We start from the raw sequence: 21,198 nt of genomic DNA, 5'->3' as shown, positions 1-21,198 counted from the left end.
TGATTTCTCATTTTATTATTTGAAAACATTTGTTTTCATATATCAGGCTGTAGGATGAGTTATCAACTCATTAATGCACTCTCACATCATAAGTTGAGAGATGTAACTCAAAAAATAAAAATAAAATAAAAAGTAATCGACTTTCCTCTCCAACTCATTCACAGCTTCTAAACAGGCCAACTTTAACTTGGTCATCATCTCTCTATGCTAAGCAATCTAATGGACATGAAAGTCGAAGCTGAACCCTCACCATTTCCTCCAAAACCACAACCAAACCAACTACAAATTTCACATGTCCTTAAAAAAAAAAACTGACAATAAAATAAGAAAACAGAGTTTGGACAAAAATGCTACCATTTCTTGAGTACTGGTTACAGGCATTTGCTACCCTTGAAGGAATGCTACAAAAAGAATATCTTGGTTATCAAAACATATCCCAAATTTTGTGAGGATTCATATTAGGTGCCATGGTCCTGAATGCTTTAAATATGCTCATTTGGCCACAATCCACTTCTCATAAAAGTTGTAAGTAGATTGCAGGGACTATTATAAAAGCAAACTCGGGTTTTCTCTTCTTGAGACACAAGTGTCCTGCACGCATATCGTTCTTCCACATTTTAATTTGGCATCCCCAACCATATTTGTGCTCAAATGCTAGTATTTTGATTGTCTTCACATTGCAATAAAAGCAGCTAATCCGCCGTCTTCGTGGCAGTTTTGTGAAAGCAAACGAGAAATTCTGTGTTACCCTCTGCACCCTTTAGAGGAGATTCGATCCACCCTTTGTTGCAGAACCCGAAATTTTCCACACCCTTAATGATCCTTTCAAGGACCTACATGATGGAACATTGCATTATGTGAGAAACTGAGGTGACTTCATTTTTATTTTCCATGTAAACTACAGCTCAAGTTTAACTTAAGAAAAGCAAGCAAAAGCATCTGATGCCTCCCCATCAAAGATTGCATTGGTTTTGAAAAAACCAATTAGATTAATCCTCATAAAAAGTTTGTTTAACAATGGGCTTGTCATTAACTTCATGAATGCTAAATACTGATGAAAATGGAGTGATGCATACTTCCTGATGGACCAAGGGATCTCTAACAATACCACCTCCTCCCACCTGCATAGACAAAAGATATTCTGAGTTCAGAAAATGTTTGAAAGCTGCTATTGGCACCCTGACTTTTTACTTGTTACACCCCAATTTCTTTAATTATTTATCACACCCCAATTAAGATTAAAACACACTCTTCAAACATTATCCAGGTTATGTTAAAATTATAATCTCAACATTACAAAACATTATAACACCCATTCAAACAATTTCAGCAGTTGTTTACAATTATGATTAGGCTCATATAAAATCCTAAAAATAAAAATCTAGTGAAAAAAAAAAAAACGAGAGAGCCTTCTATTGGCACCCCAACTTTTACTTATTTTCTTATTTTTAATTGGGCTGTAATAAGTAAAAGTTGGGGTGCCAATAGCAGCTCTAAAAAGTTATGCTCATGAATACCCTCCTTTCCTTGAGTCTTATCTCTGGATAAGAAGATCAAGCTTGTAGACAAGTCAAATAAACTTCCATTTACCATAACAATGAAGGATAAGATTATTAAAATCTTTCATCACTAGGTGTGTGAGAAACCACATGGAAATGCACACAACTGTATGTGTAACCTAGACACTGTTGACAACCATTTACCCCAAAAGACCGATCTGATGGGGAAGGCGCAACTATGAATATAAGAGGATCACAGGTCGAACTGGGGCACGATACGTGAGCACGTGACACCCAGGAGCGGAGATGCTGATGTCTTACATTAAGTCCTTTTAAAGTCTTGAGACTTGAAAAACAAATGAAATCAAGATCACAGAAATCCCTCCAAACAAATGAGAAGAAGAATCACGGAAACATAAATATCATAAACATGTGTTAAGTCAGGTAAGTCATACAGGACTTCTACCTTTGGGCACGTACAGGACTTACAACTTTTAGGCCTCGTTCTATAAACAACAAAGAACTTTCTTAGCTATACTTCTTTGTTCCTACAATATTCTTTTCCTCAAACTAATTCAATTTAGTGAAGTCAAAATGAAAAGCTCGACATAGTACTGTCTTTTGTAGTTACATCAACGCACAATAGGAACCTCAAGAGAAGACCAAGCAAGTACAACATGGGGAAATAAAAGGAGAAAAAAAATTCATTGTTTTGATAAATAAGTTTGAATAGTTATTAGTGTAGAAGAGAGATCGGTTGATTGGTGTTGTATGATGAACCATTGTTTGAGATAAACTCTCTTTTCTGTTTTTTTTATTTTTTTTAAACAAATTCTTACAGTCTTTCTAAGCCAAGGAAATAAAAGAAATTACATACCTGGGATCTGCGAGCCTCGAATTGAGGCTTAACCAGTGTAACCAATATCGCTTCATCCTTCATGACATTGACTACGGTAGGGATCACCTTTATGTATAAAAGAGAAATTCATAACGTGCGTAAGGTTGATGAACTAAATAAGAAAAATTGATCATGAATGAAGGGAAACAACGGTTACGAGTGCGGTACAATAAAATCATAATATACCATTCTTCCCCTTTAAAATGTCAGTGTAATCTTTATGCGAATAATATAACATGTGTCATTCCCATCACTTACAATGGTTGAACTTTGTATTTCTATTTCACTTTCAAGTTCCAAATGCATTATTCAAGGAGATCATGAGTACATTTTTTTTTACAGTGAAAACCAAAGAAGGATAAACAAGTGTCGAATCTTATAATATACACGAACAAGTAATCAAGCAATTTAATACTTTTGCAAAGCATACCAGGAGTATAGAGATGAATGAAAGGTCCAACGTGACCAAATCCACTTTTTGTGGGAGTCCAGGAAGGTATCTTAAATTTGTCCTTTCTATAACGCAAACACGCTCGTCTCGACGAATTTTATCCGCCACCTGATGAAGTCAATATCCTTTACAGTCAGTAAGTGAATTTCATTGTTTTTACCTGAAAATGATTTTTTTTTTATTTACAGATAATGGGAACGTAAGATTTGGTGTCTTATAGGCATGGTTGAATCATACATCAGATTCTAGCAACCACAACTACTACCCTTTGATCCAGACTAAGTGATGAACCACATTTTAAATTGACCACAACCAGAAACTCACAAAGATCAGATGATGATCCCAAGCATCCAATTAGTTGATTTTGATGATCAGTAAAATGAATGCAGAGGTAAAAAAATCTAATTTAGTAACTAGATCACCAGGATCAACGGTGAGGACGGTGAGGACAGTGCCTAACTAGGCACGTGTAATGCAGATACATGGCTTGCCAGATGGCATGTCAAGGGAGCCACTTGGATGGGATGCCATGTCAGCATCATTTCCTCGTCAGACACTCTATAAATACCCAATCCAAGAGCACAGGAGAGGCAGAACAGAAGGCAGAGAAGATCTCCTCTTTAACAAAAGGGGAAGAAAAGTAGTTTAGTCTCATTTCCTTGTCCCTCTAGACAACAGAACTGAACAGCCATCTTCGTGTTTTAGGCGAGAACAAGAGCTACATGTAGCTACTTGCCATCATGTGTGCTCAAGACCTTACCCATCACTTATATTGGTGTCCTTGATAGCTCATAACGAAGCATGAGTTACACGAGTTGTAGCAAGATGTTAAGAAGTCACGTCGAGCCCAGCGTCAACAACAATCAACAAGAATCAGCATAGAACCTCACAGACACCAGGACTGCACCCCCCCAAAGCCAACAGAAAAATTCATGTAATCCTGCAGCAGGCAAGGATGGGGCAGTACCAAGTCCCCCCTCCCCACCCACTAGTAATAGTCAAGAAATAATGCTGAGGGACATCTAATTCGATGGAGGAGCAGAAATCTGATGACGTTGCGCCACTGTGCTGAAACACCAAAAGTGGTGTCTACAACTACACCTGGCAATCCGTCCAAGAGGTAACACAGAAGGTTATGGAATTGGTTAACTCGTGTGCTTCCTCAAACATGAGTGTGTCCATAAGGAAAAGAGTGTGTACACGAGCACAGGCTACAATGCTTCGTAGACCCATAGCACAATCTCTATCTTTCCAGTTACACCACCCCTACTTTCTTTGTGTACAATGGAAGGGGAGACTACACGAGAACATGTAATTTGATTTTGCATGGCCCCTAGGTGAGCACAAGGGGAACATTGAAGAGCAGGAAGATGACTGGTTTTAGGAAGAAAAATTAAGGGGTTTTGGTTAGAGGTTGACTATGAGGGTATTTACGATAGTTTTTGTGTCAAGAAAATAAAAACAAGGTCGAAGGGGCATGTCATCAGTTTGAAAACATAGGAGGGATCTTATATATTCACCAAAATGTAGAAGGATGTCTATATCACACAAAAAATTGAAAAGGGGGGAGAGGGGAATCAAGGCCAAAAGGGCCATGTAATCAAATTGAAAACACGAGGGTATCTCGAATATTCACCAAAACGAAGAGGGGTGTCCAAATCAACCAAAAAGTTGAGGGCAAGGGGGCAAATGATCAAAGAGGGCATGTTATCAATTTGAAAAAACAGGGGGTATCTCAAATATTCACCAAAATGTAGAGGGGTGTCTAAATCACCCAAAAAAATTAAAAGGTGGAAAAAGTCAAGGGGGTGGTCACAAACAAGTGAGAGTCTAGGCTGCCTTCGTATGGGGGTATTCTCAAAGTGTTGCCTTCGTTTCAAAAAAGAGCTCAGTTCAAGATTGGTCTGGATGGAGAGTGCAGTTTTGGGAGGATGTGTGGCGTGGAGAGTTCTCCTTTAAGGAAAGGTTCCCTAATTTGTTCGCTCTCTCGACAAAGAAGGGTCTATAGAAACTGATCTAAGGTTTTAGAGAAGATAGAGAGAAAGAGAAGAAATTCTGAAAAAAATCAGATTGATTATTTCTCCTTATGTATTGTTTATGTACTTACACAAATAAATAGGAAAAGACAGAAAATGACATAAATATGAAAAGACTAAAATAGACATAGACATGAAAAGACTAAAATAACTAAACTAAACTAAACTAACTAACCTAACTATTGTTAACACTCCCCTCAAACTAGGGCAAAGATATCATACACGCCCAACTTGCCCATAAGACAATCAAAATTTCCGTGACCCAAGGCTTTAGTGAGTATGTCAGCTAACTGTTGTGTGGTAGGAACAAAGATGGTGCAGATGTCACCAGAAGTGACTTTCTCCCGAATGAAATGACGGTCGACTTCAATGTGTTTGATGCGATCATGTTGAACTGGATTATGAGCGATGTTATTGGACGCCTTGTTATCACAATACAACTATGCTTGACAAACAATGTGTGATCTGCTTGACATTGATTGTAACTCACATCCTGCATAACAGAACGGAACCGTTCAAACCACGCACGCAGGGATTGTTGAGACCATATAATGACTTCTTGAGCCGGCAAATTTTCCCATCAACACTAGGAAAAAGAACTCCTGAAGGAGTATCCATGCATACTTCTTCCTGCAAATCACCATGCAAGAAGGCATTCTTCACATCTAGTTGGTGAAGCTCCCACAAAAAGTTGGCTGCCAAGGATAGAAGAACACGAATAAAATTCATTTTTGCTACGGAGCTACCGAGGCAAAAGTTTCTTGATAGTCAATGCCGTAAGTTTGAGCATAGCCTTGGCACCAAGTTAGTCTTGTACTTGTCAATCAATCCGTCAAACTTGTACTTCACTGTAAACACCCACTTGCACCCAACTGACTTCTTCCCTTGTGGTAAGGACACCAACTCCCAGGTATCATTCTTTTCTAAAACTCGCATTTCTTCATCCATAACCTGTTTCCACTTGGGATTAGGGAGAGCTTCTTTCACATTGGATGGGATGGAAACATAAGACATAGTAGCAACAGAGGAGCGATATGATGGAGACATATCATGATAAAAAACAAACTGAGAAAGAGGGGGAGAAGTACAAGTATGTTTACCTTTCTGAAGAGTTATGCGAACATTGGAATCTGAAGAAACTGGATTTGACTCCTTAGTGGTGTGGCATGATGGATCCGCAATGACTTGTTTTCCCTTTTTAGTGTAAACGTGTCCAAATAGATCAGGGTTAGGCACTAACATAGGTGGTTCAACTTCTCCAGTAAAGTCGGGAATAATTGGCAAAGGCGGCGAAACTGGGAAAGAGGATTCCGGAAGTGACTCATCATTAGTGGAATGAACAAACCATTCCCCTTGAAGAGATTGTTGATCAGGACGAGGAAAGTAACATTGATCTTTAAAGAATGTGATGTCCATTGTAATAAAACGACGACGAGTAGGTGGATGATAGTATTTATAACCCTTCTGAGAATTAGAGTAACCAAGAAACACACACTACAATGCCTTAAGGTCAAGTTCAGTGCGAGAAAACTAAAAATATAAGCAAAGCATACACACCCAAAGACTAATGGAACTACAGGGAACAATGAACAATCAGGAGAAAAGGACAACAGAGGAGGTTGGAAGTTCAAGACGTTGGAGGGAATACGATTGATAATGTAACATGCAATAAGAACTACTTCAAACCAGAAATGCTTAGCAACATTCATCACAATCAACAAAGCTCTTACTAACTCAAACAAATGACGATTTTTCCTTTCGACAGTACCATTTTGTTGGGGTGTAGAAGCACAAGAAATTTGTTGCTCTATACCTTGAGTAACACAAAAAAGATTTTAACCCCCCATAGCTATACTCTCCTCCCTTATCTGAGCGAAGAATTTTGATCTTTACTCCAAATTACATTAAAACCATCGCATGAAACTCTTGGAATATGGAATAGACATCATCTTTTGTTTTCATTAAGTACCCACGTACATCTACTATAGTCATCGACAAATGTAACAAAATAGCGGAAACCCAACAAAGAAGTAATGGGGGATGGACTCCCAAACATTAGAATGCACAAGAGAAAATAAAGAATTTTTATTTAAACTTGTTGGATAAGAAGAATGGCAATGCTTTGACAATTGACAAACTTCACATTGTAATTTTGACAACGACATAGACTGAAACAAAGAAAGAAATAGACAATGTAATACTGAAAAGAAACAAGATCCAAACGAATATGCCACCACATTATTTAAGCTTTATTGACTACCCTAATACTATTACTTTAAGAAGTATGAGCATGTGGAATGTGTTGAGACGTTGCGACGTTGAGAAGGTACAAGTCATTTGCTTCACGACCATTGTCAATCACCCTCTTTGTTGCCAAATCCTAAAAGATATAATGAGAAGAAAAAAAAAAGGTAACACTACAATTCAAATTTTTGTAATACTACTAACAGACACAAAATTAGTAGAGACTAGGAACATGTAAAACATTGGACAAAGGAAAGCTATGTGGGACTATGATGGTTCCTTTACCAACTATGAATTATAAGGAACCATCAGCTAAATGGACCTTGTTTTTTCTTGAACATGGGCTATAGGACTGAAAGAAAGACGACATACCTGTCATGTTATCTGAAGCTCCAAATCAAGAATCCAAGAGTTGGAGTGAGATGAGGAAACATGATGAACAATGGCTGGAGTACCTATGTGCAAAGGAAGAGGTGGTAGTGGAACCATCCAATAAAGCTGTCAAGCAAGTAATATCTTCCGTAGAAAATGGTGCACATACTACTGGAAAAGGTGTCTCAGAAGTGTGATGAGCGGAAGAAGATCGGCCCTTAAATTGAAATGACTAAGGACAACCTATTAAGCCCCAGCACTTTGCACAAATATGTCCAAATTTTAGTGGTCACACTTCGGCCTCTCTCTGCTATTGGGTGCCCGGGTGGGTTTATCAAACTTCTTCACTCTTGAAGCTTGTCTGTCTCCCTGTCTACTAGTTGTCATGATTGATCTATCGGTCACAGAAATATCCAGATGTCCAATAGCCACACTTCGACTCTCCTCACTTTGAAAATAAGAGTACACGGTGTTCAAAAGAGGTAGGGGATCCCTATTCGAAATCTGAACTCTAACCATCTCAAACTCAAGATTCAGACTGGCAAAAAACTGAAAGGTGTGACGGGTCTCAACATGCTTGTTGAACTAAGCACAATCTTTAGAGCTTCCCAATTGAAGGGTAAGTAGTGATCAAGCTCTTCCCACATGTTGCGCAATTCAGAGAAGTAGCCTAACAATGTCTTCTCCCTTTGTTTGAGATGCGATATATTTTGTTCCAACTAATAGATTCTTGCATTATTTTGAGCCTGAGAATAAGTTTGAGTCATCAAATCCCAAATCTGTTGTACGGTCTTCAAGAAGAGATATCCTCAACTAATATGGGGTTGCATTGAGTGCAGCAATCATGACATAACCAAGGCATTCTCAACGTCTCATTGGTCGTAATTAAGATCTGAGATATTAGGTTGTTTCTCCTTCCCATTCAAATAGCCTACCTTCCGTCTTCCATGGATGGCTAGCTTCGTAAACTGAGCCTTCTCCAGTTAATTCGTGCCATCAAGTTTGATTGTGGTGATCTAGAGGTTTGGAATTTCATCTCTGACTTGCAAGGATCCAAATCCGTTATTGGTAGACTGTCTTAAAGTTACTTCTGACATGACTTCGGAGAGTCCAGATTACACTAAAAAATTACTCGAAAACACTACCAAACTACTTAGAACCTAAGAGGAGCCCTATTATCGCATTCCGGATGAAAGCAAGGGACTAGATGGCTAGAGGTAACCTTAGGAAACCTGCTACAACACCTAAGATAACCCTAAGAACCTGTGGCAGCCCTTAGGGCGTCTGTAGGGACCTGCGTCAGCACCTAAGTGGTTGTGGGGACCTGTGGCAGCACCTAGGGGGAGTGTTCGGGGCTCTCTTCCATTTTCTTGGTCGTCATCAACGCTCTGATACCATGTAGAAATTGATCTAAGGTTTTAGAGAAAATAGAGAGAAAGAGATGAGAAGAAATTCTGGAAAAAAATCAAATTGCTTATTTCTCCATGTGTATTGTTTGTATACTTACACAAATAAATAGAAAAAGACAGAAAATGACATAAACATGAAAAGACTAAAATAGACGTAGACATGAAAAGACTAAAATAGACAGACATGAAATGACTAAAATAAACATAAACTAAAATAATTGTTGAATAATTTTGTTTCTATTAGGTTTTTTAGTCTTTTCTACTATGTAATCCCTTTAAAGCCTAATTAGGACTACTTAATTAATCATCAATTTTAATCCTCTCAATTCAACTTGGTATCAGAGCCTCTATCATCCTCCTCCTTGCGACAACCTCCATCAATCCTCGACTCCATTAAAACTACTTCCACTACACTTCTTATGCTCGATAACCATCTCACCCTTACCGAGGTTCTTCCCACTCCTTAATCGCACCATGCGATAAGGTTCTCTTTCTTCAGATCTCTGTGAAGGGTTGTAAGCAACAACAGAGTTGTTGTATGGTGAGGTTGCAGCAACAATAGGGCTATTGTTTGGTAACCAACAGAGGCATGCACTGTCGCAGCCGGTTGTTGAAGATCGTAACAACAACAGGTGGTTGTTTTTAGTCAGAATAGGTCAGGCGACACCTATTTGACCTCCACAGTGGCTTGCAACATAGCAAGTTGTTATTTTGAAGCAGTCGACTTGTTTTTTAACCTCCACAAAGGCTCGCAACACAGCATGTTGCTGTTCTGAAGCCTGCAATCACAGCAGGTTGCTATTTTGAAGCTCACGACATAGCAGGTTGCCGTTCTGAAGCCTGCGATTACAGCAGGTTGTTGTTCTGAAGCTCGCAACACAACATGTTTTTCTAAAGCCTACAATCACAGCAGGTCTGCTATTTGAGGGTGGCGACAGTTGTTTGAGGCTATTCTCACAGCAATGTTGCTTCTTGGTGCCAACAATTGTGCTAATGACTACTCGGGTCACCCACAACTTTGTTTAATCACCTTTCACACCTCTTACAATCGTGCATTTTCACCTTTAGGGTGTTGCGCTCCTTGAAAGCCGTCCCCTCATCTTATTTGAACTCTCTTCAAATCAAAGTACACCAACAATTTGATGGCCTCCAAGACACCCTCTTCCTCGATCACCAGTAATAGTGATGGATCGAGTAGTCTTCCTTCTCATTCAACCAATTTCCAGGCATTCAAATTACCACCGTGAAATTAGATGGTCCTAATTATCTTCTTTGAGCACGATCAGTTGAAATGTTAATTAGTGGAAAAGGAAAGATCAGTTACCTTACAGGGGCAAACAAACAACCGCTCAAACTGATACTTCTTACTCCTGCTGATTTGCTAATGATTCTATGGTCCGTTCTTGGTTGGTTACATTATGCAACCAGACATTGCAGCTGGTTTTATGTTCTCAACAACAAAACAGATATGGGATTTAGCAAAGAGCATTTATTTGTAACATCAAAACAACGTCCGGATCTTTAACTTAAAGCGTGAGATTTCCCGTCTTTCGCAAAATGACTCTTCAGTCACCACCTATATCACAGCTACGTGCTCGGTGGGAAGAGTTGACCTTCTATTCCTCATCCTACACCTGGAAGAACCCTCTTGATGAGGCATCATATGCGTCGATTCTAGATAAGAATCGAGTTTTTTAGTTTCTAACCGGTCTTTGGGATGAGTTTGAGTATGCGAAAGTTCATTTATTGGGTATGAATCCTATTCCGTTCCTACAGACTACATATTCTTATGTCTTGGCCGATGAGAGTCGTCGCGTAGCTGTCCTACCTCATTCTTCAGGAGACACGCTATGCTTGCTCGTCTACCTTCTCCACAGCCTCTCAGTGGGTCTCTGCCTACCCGTCAGTGACATAAGTGCGATCATTGTGGAAAGTTGGGTCATGTGAAGGCTCGTTGTTATACACTTTGTAGTCGTCCTAATCAGCAACGTCAACAATCTCAACGATCTTCAGCTCATGTAGTCTCTCACCCAACTACTAATCCAACACCTCCTTCAGTTATTACTTCCTCCTCGGATTCGATATCTCTATCCCAGGCTGAGCTTGACAAGTTCAAGAAATTCTTCAATCAAATGGAGATTTCATCTCAGCTGGTCTCTACTTTCGCTCACTCAGGTACCTTTGCATTTGCACACAGTGTTTCCACCACTTCCTCACTATGGATCATTGATTCTGGTGCCTCAGATAACATGATCGATACATCCTCTCTGTTCAAAACCTATAGTATTTGTTCTGATCATCGCAAGGTTCACCTGGCCGATGGTTCTATCTTCTATAACTGGTCAAGATCATTTTCGTGTTACATCTTTATCCTTAACACATTGCATGTTCCTCAACTTGCTATTAACCTAATATCTGTTAGTAGCATTATCAAAAATTTGAATTGCAATGTAACTTTTTATCCATATTATTTGTCTTTCAGGATCTGAGGTCGAAGAGGACGATTGACACTGGACATGAAGTGAGTGGCTTGTATCTCTTGGACATACTCGTTTCACCTAGCACCTATTCTACTTCTCAGCTTAGTAGTAGTAATAGTCAATCTAATAAGGCACTTACGTTTAGGCCATATTTCCTTTGGGTATTTGAAACACATGTTCCCTGCTTTATTTAATAATAACAATTTGCTTGATTTTTCTTGTGAAACTTGCCAATCAGCTAAATTTGTGCATTTTTCTTATCCTATTAGTATGAATACTACTGCACCTGCTATGTTTGACCTAATTCACTTTGATGTGTGAGGTCCTTCCCCTGTCACATCCACTATTGATTTTCACTATTTTGTCTTGTTCATCAATGACCATAGTCATACCACTTGGGTCTATCTTATGAAACACGAGTGAAGTATATGAGATCTTCAAGCAATTTCTCGCCATAATTCATACCTAGTTTGGTCGTACCGTCAAGACTTTCCTTTTTAATCATGATACTGAGTACACCTATAGTGAAGTATTGAAAATTTGTTTAGAGTCTGACATTGAGCATCTAATGTCCCATGTTAAGACCTCTCAACAAAATAGTCGATCAGACGTCATATTCTAGAGTTATCCCATGCCCTCTCTATTGGCATGAACGTGCCACAATCCTATTGGACCGATGCAATTCTTACTGTTGTTTACCTTATTAATCGAACCCCCTCCTAGGTTCTTCAGTTTGTCACGTCCCTCTCTCAGCTCTATCCAGATCGTCCCTTATTTCCCCTTCCTCCGCGTGTATTTGAATGCGTCTACTTTGTTCAAATTTTTTACCAAACTCGTACTAAACTTCATCCTAAGGCCGTAAAATGTATCTTTTTGGGTTATTCCTCTACCCAGAAAGGATACCGTTGTTACCATCCTCCTTCTCGATGGCGTTTCATTTCTCAGGATGTTTCCTTTTTTGAGCATACTCCATACTACAATGGGTCTGTTGGCATTCAAACTGAGTGATTTCCCCTAAATTCCCTTGATGATGATCCCTTCCCTTCTTTATTTCCTCTTCCCATGTTTATTCCTCCTTCTCCATCCTCTGTCAGTTCGTTACCTCCTCTACTATTGATTTTCACTAGGCGGCCACGCAATACTACCATCACTCCTATGTCAGACCAACTCACTTCCTCACCTCCAACTCCGCCTCCTTCTGTCCCTTATGATGATTGTCCTATTGCCACTCATAAGGGTAAGCGCACTTGTACTTATCCCATTTATAATTATATATCTGATTTTGCCCTCTCACCTTCTTATCGGAGTTTTCTTGTTTTTGTTTCCGTTGTTTCTCTTCCTAATACTATTGTAGATGCTATTACCCATCCTGAATGGCGAGCAGCTATGAGTGCTCTTGAAAAGACTCAGACTTGGGAACTTGTTCCTCTTCCACCTGGGAGGACAGCTGCAGGATATTGCGTTTTCACCCTTAAGCATAATCCTGATGGTTTTATTGCTCGTTATAAAGCACGTCTGGTGGCAAAGGATTATACTCAGACTTATGGAATTGATTATCAGGAGACATTTGCTCTTATTGCCAAGATGACCACCATTCGAATTCTCTTTTCTATTGCCGCTATTCAAGGGTGGCCTCTCTTTCAGTTAGATGTCAAAAATGCATTTCTCAATGGTGATCTTCAGAAAGAAGTCTATATGGTGCAACCTCCTAGTTTTCTCACATTTGTTTCTCCTGCACATGTCTGTCGTCTTCGCCATTCTCTCTATGGACTAAAGCAATCTCCTCGCGCATGATCTGAGCGATTTATCAAGGCCATGCATCAATTTGGTTTCCATCAGAGTTCTGCTGATCAAACCCTTATCTTGCATTACTCTCAGAGAAAAATCTTACTTAGGACATCAATTTGAGATTAAGGACCTTGGGCATCTTCGCTATTTTTTGGGTATTGAGGTTGCGCGATCCCATTCCGGTATATTTATCTCTCAGCATAAGTATGTCCTTGATTTAGTCAGTAACTCCGGTCAATTTGGTTCTCTTCCCGCTAATACTCCTATTGAGCATAATTATAGGTTGGCTGATTCTGAGGGGGAATGTTTGTCGGATATTGGCCAGTATCAACGTCTTGTGGAGAAATTGATCTACTTGTCTATAATTCGCCCTAATATTGCCTATGTTGTTAGTATTGTAAGTCAGTTTATGCACTTGCCTCGAACATTTCATCTTATTACTGTCTATCGTATTCTTAGAGATCTTAAGGGATGTCCTGGTCGAGGTATTTTGTTCAGTAATCATGGTCATCTTCGCGTTGAGGCATGAACAGATGCAAATTATACTGGTTCAGTGATTGATAGACGGTCACTTCTGAGTACTGTACTAAAATTGGTGGCAACTTGGTAACTTGGCACAGTAAGAAGCAGGATGTGGTTTCTCGGTCCAGTGTTGAATCAGAATACAGAGTTATGGCACTTGAAGTGTGTGAGTTGTTGTGGCCCAAGACCTTACTAGTTGATTTGTGTCTTCCCGTGACAGTCCTTTTTTTCACTATATTGTGATAATAAATCAGCTATTAACATAGCAGCAAATCCGGTTCAGCATGACAGAACAAAGCATATCAAAGTTGTTCTACATTTCATTAGAGAAAAGATTGTTTCTGGATAGATTTGTACTCCATTTGTTCCTACATCTCAACAACTCGTTGATATTCTTATTAAAGGTGTTAGCAAGACCACCTTTGAAGGTGTCATGTCCAAGTTGGGCGTTGTTGATATCCACACACCAACTTGAGGGGGAGTGTTGAATAATTATGTTTCTATTAGGTTTTTTAGTCTTTTTATCATTTTTAGTCTTTTCCACTATGTAATCCCTTTAAAGCCTAATTAGGGCTAATTAATTAATCATCAATTTTAATCCTCTCAATTCAACTATAACTAATCTAATTACTGTTAACAAGGTCTCCCTATGGCATCTTGTTAGGATCTTTCAAGGTCAGAGTCGATGGGGATTTAGGCTTCATGAGAAGATTCAATGATTGGGAAGTGGACAAGATGGCCTCTTTGATGGATTGCCTTGATGGTGTTTTGAGGGGAGCAGGTAGGGACGATGGGCGCTGGCGAGTTGTAATCGCAGTAGAGTCTTCTCGGTTAGCACCTTCTACTCTTTGATGGTGATGCTATAGCCATTTGGGGCTCTAAAATCCCCTCAAAGGTTTTTTCTTTTTCTTTTTTTCATTTGGGCAGCATTGCTAGGGAGAATTCTTGCAAGAGGACCAAGTAATCAAAAGAGGTATTAGAGGTCCGAACATCCATCTTATGTGCATGAATGGTGAGTAGACGGCCGACCATGTGATCATGCACTACATGACGGTCCATTGTGTCTGAATTATTCTTTGGGCTTGCTTGTTCTAGAGGTTGCTTTCCCCATTCGATTCAGTCGCTTTTCCAGCCATGAGAGGGTGGGGCTTCTCGTTCAGAGGTCCAAGCGATTGCTTTGGAGTAGTGCTCCCTTTGCGATTTGCTAGGGAATTTGGAAGGAACGTAACAGCCATGTCTTTGAAGGAAAAAGTGAGTTGGTGGATCAGTTGATCACGTCAATTATGGGTTTTCTGTTTTTCTGGTGTAAGATCTTCAAAGAACTTAAGAGGGAATTCCTTGAAGAATTTCATGCGTAGATGAGACAAAGGTTTGTTGTATAATCGATTGCTAGGTGTTCTTCTTTTGCTGTTTCTACGTGCTTGTAGTCACCTCGACCATCTTTTCTTTAATAAAATTTTGTTGGGAATTAAAGAGATTGAGAGGGGGGGGGGGGGGGTTCTCCTTCACTTTTATTGGGAATTAAAGAAAAAGCCAGAGATATTTTTTGCTGGTCTTAAAAAAAAAAGCTAGAGATAAATTCTTTTTCAACATCTAACACATTTTAAGTAGATAGAATTCTAAAATTAATTTAATGAGCAAAGGAAGTAACAAAACCTGTCCATATCCTACATCAACTCCATAAACAAATGATGCACCATACTGAAGCAAGCAATCAGTAAATCCTCCAGTAGACAACCCTGAATCTAGAGCTACTTTTCCAGCAACGTCAACGCTTAGTTGTTCAATAGCAGCCTCTAACTTGTATCCTCCTCTGTATTAAAAGCACAAATAATAAAATAAAGAAATCTTCTTATGATTTTACCGGGTCATCTTAGAAAGCGAAATCTAACATGTTAAACACATAGAAAGGATGTTTCTGACGAGTCATCACCTACATACATATTTTGGAACCTCAGCCATTATCTCTACAATGGCTTTATCGGAAACTGGTGTTCCGGCCTTGTTGACAACTCTTCCATCCACAAATACTTTGCCTGAAATTGGGTATGGGTTGGATAAGAATGATAAGAGACCAAAAGAAATACACATGTATACATAAAACATCCATTTCAAAGGTGACATCTCCGTAAAATTCTAGCTTTTGAAAGAAAATTACATTTGATTTTGTCGCAAGTACACAAACAAGTGAACATTGTTGTGCCGAAAAGGAGTAAAAAAATCAATGTTACTGGTTGTAGCCCAAGATATTTACTTGTCAGTGTATTTTCCTTGTAGATCCTAAACTAAAGAATATTGAGGCTTTTAAAAAATAAAGAATATAACATGGACATGCCCTTCACTTTGGTACTCCAACCAGATTCTTTCGAATCAGAATAGTTTTTTTTTTCCTTCCTGAATTCAATCTAAACAGAAATAAACAAATTATTAATAACAGTCATGTGTGAACCAACTTGCATTGTCTAGTTCAGTGACTCAAAATGGCATTTGACATTTATGCTTTGAGGCTCACCACCAAGTCAAGACTACACCAAAATTCCCAGAGGCTTATTGAAATGCGGAAGTGCTTGAAGGCTCATGACACAAAATACTAAGGTTTTAAAGAAAGAAAAAGCAAAATATTCAGGCTTGTTACATCTTTTTATTATCAGATGTCAGGGCTGCACATCTCACGTTCATATATTTAATTTTGTAAAATCTTAAAAATGAAATTTTCATTCAGCTTTTTCTCTTTCTATCCCCTATATAATAAGCTAGTCTTGGTTAAATAACAGCAGAAAAAAAAAAAAGAGCACACCCCATAAAAATAGATCAACCACTTTTGCACAAGTTCCCTTGGATTCCCCCCCCCCCCTTTTTAAATTTATTCTATTATACTTATTTTCATTTTCAGCATTCATTTATTTTGCTTGTAAGGCTTATGCTCTATAACCTCAAGGCTTACACCACACACTTTTAGGCCATTAGAACTCCTAACTCCATGCCTCTGTGTTTGAAAACATTGGTCTAGTTTAGCATTGTATTGCAAAGTATTGAAACAAGAATAGGTCTAAGTAGACCCGTTCTTTTACTAAGATAGTGTTTGCAAATTTCACCTATATATATATATATAATAGAAGATACTCATTCAGTACAAAATGCGACATTTTGAAAGCATCTCCATTTCAATTGCTTGGCATTATCCTCAACAAAGCACATAAAAAGAACATAAAAGACAGCTTGCAGCTCAATAATGCAACTCACCTTGTAGGATCCAGGACTGTATAAAGGTTCGACTATATTGCTGAAACCTTTCAAGACAAATTTCATCGAGTCTCCTTTTCCTGAAAATGTCAATGGTGGATGAGGATAGTAGCTGATAGTTTCTTTATGAAGTAATTCACTTAGAAAACCTATACTGACATTACATCATCATCTTTTTATTGTTTCCTTCCAAGTTCCAACCATTGAAGTTCAAAACACTTTTGACTTCTGGCCTAAAAGGGATTTACACTTACTTTCTTCTCAATTTTATGAAAAGGCATTGTTAGTGATACATTGAATGAAGATCATGAAAAGGCAACTTTTGCTTTCTTTTAGAGAATGTACAGAGTTCTTCAACATGGTCATAAACAAGATAAATTGCATTAATTTGGTAGTGTGGACCTAGGATTCCATACATGCCTTTTTGTTGAAAATGGAGTAATAGGCACATATCACCATCGCTTAGGCAAGCATAAAAGGGTAAGACTAGAGTAAAACAATTCAAATATATGACAGCATGACGGGAAGCTAACTTGAAATACAATATTAGGATATTGAAACACAAACACTTCCTAGAGATGAATCACCCCTCACCCCTTTCCGCCAATTAGCCACAATCAGCAATGTTACTACCATGGAAAGCCTTCATAATGGTGGACAGTCCACAAGTATAAAGTCCCACGACTTAGCTTACATTAAGAAGATTTGTACTTATATTACATTATTACCAAAAACCCTTGCACTTTATTCTTTCCATACGCTCCCAAACACTTCCCCATTGAATTGAGAAAGCCTACCTTCCAACAAACATGAGGCCAAGCATCTCTCTTGAGAGAAACACCCACAAGAACTCAAAAAGAGATAAGAAAAAGCTCCAGACAACCCTAGTTGATCTACAATGAATAGTTAGGTGGCTAACATTCTCTCTTGCCCTTTTACACACGATGCATCTGTTTGGAATCATCATCTTCCTGTGATTAAGGTGGTCCAAGGCCAAGATTCTGTCCATAGCCAAAGTCCAAATAAAGGCCTCTCTTCCTTTGGAGGGGCACTTGAATCCTATAAACCAGACATACTTGAAGGGATCTTCAGAAAATGAGCTAAACCATCATTAAAAGATAAAACTGAAAATATACTCTTTTGAGTCATTCCATATAGGGTTATCCTCCACCTTAGGCTGAATGTGGGTTTCTTTGAGTCTTCAAAATCCATGTGGTCTTCACTTCCCTATCCAAAATATTTTTGTAAGATAGAAGACACAACAGTTTCTTCACCTCTTCTATCAAAGCATACATACACCAAAATCTCTTTGATCGAGGCTAAAATAACACAGAGGACAACATAGCACTACATGCCACCCACACTGATCATCATCCCACAATTTAACGCGTTTCCTCACTTTAAGATCAACACCATTGAGGAAGACTTCATGACACCTCAGGAGCCCTTTTCTTGTTCCTATTCCATAGTAAGTCTTGGCATCCTTATCATCCCAACCTCTAGATTAATGCTAAACTGATTATAGTTTTCCATAGAGATAGGTGCTTTGTACTGAATCTCCATAACCATTCGCCTAGCACGCAGGCTTTGTCCATTATTTTCATTCTGTTTATCCTAACCATCTAAACTTCTTGCACAAACACATCAATTTCCATCTAACCACATGAAATTTAATTTGGGATCCTCTCTCATTCCATAAGAGTTCTCCTTGAATTTTCCCAAGTTATTCGCCACTGGGATCGAAATTTTGAATGAAGAAATACAACATATAGATATGCTTGCTATTGTACTCTCAATCAATGTAATTCTCCACCTGAAGGATGAGAAACTATTCTTCAAAAAGGCAATCTTCTTTCCAAATTGTCTAGCACAAGATCCCAAATCTTCGAGGAAATTGTCAAGAAACTACAAGAAAAGGGAGACCCACACTTGCAACTAAAGATGTATAGCATTATCTTTAATAATTTCATCCATTTTCTCCAAGCTATAAGTAAAAAATATTTCTTTAAGATACTATCAACCCTAAAATTGCATCAAAGCATTGTTTAATTCCCTTCAAGTTATGAGCCTCTTCTCAAGATGCACCCCAAAAGATAACAATATCATTTATGAATCGAAAGGGGAGAAATAATTGACCCATACAACCCTACTTAAAAAGATTGATATTAGGCCTGCAAATTCAGATTTGTAAAATAATTTGCAAAGAGATTTGAAGGTGCCACCTTGATGAGGTGGTGAAGTCTATGAGTGGCAATACCAATGACCTAGGATCAAAACCCCGCCTCACTTGTTTACACCTATAAAAAAAAATGCTAAGAAATTCGACCATTATGATAGACTAAAAGCCAGACAATGGGTTGCCCTACATCAAACCCTTGAACTCCTAAATAAGCTTTCAGAAGATCGTGAGAGAGGAAACACATTCCACAATCTATTGTCTCCATTGAGCCCTAGTCCCATTCTACTTGTTAAGTAGTCTAAAAAGCTCCATTGTGATGCACATGATCACATATACCCTCTAGACAATTTCACGAACCAACCTCGATCTCTTCTCCCTCTTTCTTGAGTCAATGTTTTCACTAGTAATTTGCAGTCCCATATGGATATATACTTCATGCATAAGGTGAGGGTTCTCTCAAGGATGTGTTTTACCCATGAGCATGTCCCAACCAACAAAAGACACTCCTTAATGAGTGTATAAGTGTAGGACAAGTGCTTGGAGGCCAGAAAAGTTCAATCTATGATGATTCCCAAACCTCAAGCCCACAAAAAATTCCAACAAACATGTATTTTCATACATGACTTGCTCATTGAGTCTATTTGCCCTATTTAGAGGCCGAACTATACTCCGTTTGCTTCTTGGCTCTTTGCTTTACTTTTAAACTATAAAAAGGACCCCAAAAAAATGAGTTTTCAACTTCATATTAGATCATTCTTTAGTAATCACCACGTAGGTGGGTGAGACAAGGTGCCTAACACCTTCCTTGTCTCACAACCGAATCTCCCTACCTAGTTCTTCGGTGGACCTTACCTTTTCCATTGATGAGAGTCACTATAAAAGCCTAAAAATCAGATTTCAAAATCCTTTTACATGGTGTCCATTCACACCTTAAATCTTGAATGGTGGCGACATCATTGTAATCCTTTACACTCTCACCACATATCTACAGCTATATTTCAGCATCCAACACAGATAAACAAGCATAGATACCTATAATTATATATCATGAGATCGTGAAATAGCTTTGACAACCCACTAAAAAAAAATGGAACAGAAAAATGAGAAGCAAACGAAATCGCAGAAGGCTTACTTTTTATGTGGTTGGATCTTTCCAGATTTTGAAACTGCATAGGTTCTAACTACAAAATGCATAGGGGAATGGGTCCATGTCACTGAAAAAGAAAAACATAACAGCAATTCAGAATGCCTCACCAAATGACATAAAAAAATGAATCAAAATTTGCCTCACCAATCCATGCCTCGTCAAATTATAAGGGATTATTATTATTGGTATACAGAAAAGAAATAGGGAAGGCAATGGATATTTCAGAAATTGTAGAAAATAATTCCATCAAGGCAACTACAGAAACCAAACACATCCTTTGTATTATTTCAACAGAAACACAAACAGAGAAAATGAGGGACATGGGTTTGTGTACACCAAGTAAATGTAGTCACAAAGAAAACCATAGAAATTTGAACGGTGGGTATGTGAACAAACGGAAATTTTATTTGAAAATAAAGAGAACAAGAACAAAGAAATGTGCGAGAGATGCGTATGAGCGAGGTGAAAAGAAACAAGAACAAGTACCGGGTAGTCTTGGTTTTGAATTTTTGGAGAAGAAAAAGAAGGTTGCGGAAGAACGTGAGACCGGAAGCTTTAGTAGCACCTGAGACATTTCTTCTCTTTCCACTTAAATAACTCACTCCGATTCTCTCTCTCTCTCTCTCTATGCTAAGTCCAATAAACTCAACTGTTTTATGGAGAGAGGTTTGTCTCAAATTTCAACTGGATAGCATCGACCATGGGGACATGGAGGAATGTCAGCCCAAGGTCAGTGCTCTTAGATATTCCTCGATTTGAACCAGCTTAATCTCGAGGACCATTATAGTGTTTTAATCCACCCTAGGCCAGTTTGATTGGGCATACAAAAGGAGCGAACTAAAATATAGGTCCATGTCTCGTCCATGTCCGACACCAAGCTGACTCGAACATATGTCTCGTTAGGCATTAAGACAATGATTTTTAACCATT

The 21,198-nt window shown here is 38.6% G+C and overlaps 1 protein-coding gene across 2 annotated transcripts; it reads right to left on the bottom strand.

Moving 5' to 3' along the window:
- Window positions 1–201: 201 nt before the first annotated feature.
- LOC147396531 (uncharacterized) lies at window positions 202–20,975 on the bottom strand. Of its 2 annotated transcripts, XM_086451287.1 has the most exons (9): window positions 20,755–20,975; window positions 20,254–20,335; window positions 16,943–17,022; window positions 15,633–15,735; window positions 15,356–15,512; window positions 2,828–2,956; window positions 2,377–2,463; window positions 1,077–1,121; window positions 202–833 (listed from the first exon to the last, which is right to left on the bottom strand). In XM_086451287.1, the coding sequence occupies exons 1-9, from the start codon at window positions 20,840–20,842 to the stop codon at window positions 693–695; spliced, it is 912 nt and encodes a 303-aa protein (XP_086307413.1). In that variant the 5' UTR covers window positions 20,843–20,975; the 3' UTR covers window positions 202–692. The 2 variants fall into 2 exon arrangements, with proteins under 2 accessions (XP_086307413.1, XP_086307414.1); XM_086451288.1 differs by lacking the exon at window positions 2,377–2,463 and having other exon boundaries at window positions 203–833; window positions 20,755–20,973.
- Between the last annotated feature and the right edge of the window lie 223 nt (window positions 20,976–21,198).

The sequence above is a fragment of the Akebia trifoliata genome, chromosome 8 (assembly GCF_017979445.1).
Source record: "Akebia trifoliata isolate Shusen 1 chromosome 8, ASM1797944v1, whole genome shotgun sequence".
Lineage (NCBI taxonomy): Eukaryota > Viridiplantae > Streptophyta > Magnoliopsida > Ranunculales > Lardizabalaceae > Akebia > Akebia trifoliata.
Note: the sequence above shows the minus strand (reverse complement) of the source record. Positions and strands in the feature narration are given on the sequence as shown.

Excerpts from the sequence above, each read along its gene's own strand:
- LOC147396531 (XM_086451287.1), bottom strand. The coding sequence starts at position 20,842 with ATGTCTCAGGTGCTACTAAAGCTTCCGGTCTCACGTTCTTCCGCAACC. Across the intron at positions 2,464-2,827 it reads CATTCATCTCTATACTCCTG|GTGATCCCTACCGTAGTCAA; the intron begins GTATGCTTTGCA and ends TTATACATAAAG. Across the intron at positions 1,122-2,376 it reads TCGAGGCTCGCAGATCCCAG|GTGGGAGGAGGTGGTATTGT; the intron begins GTATGTAATTTC and ends TTGTCTATGCAG.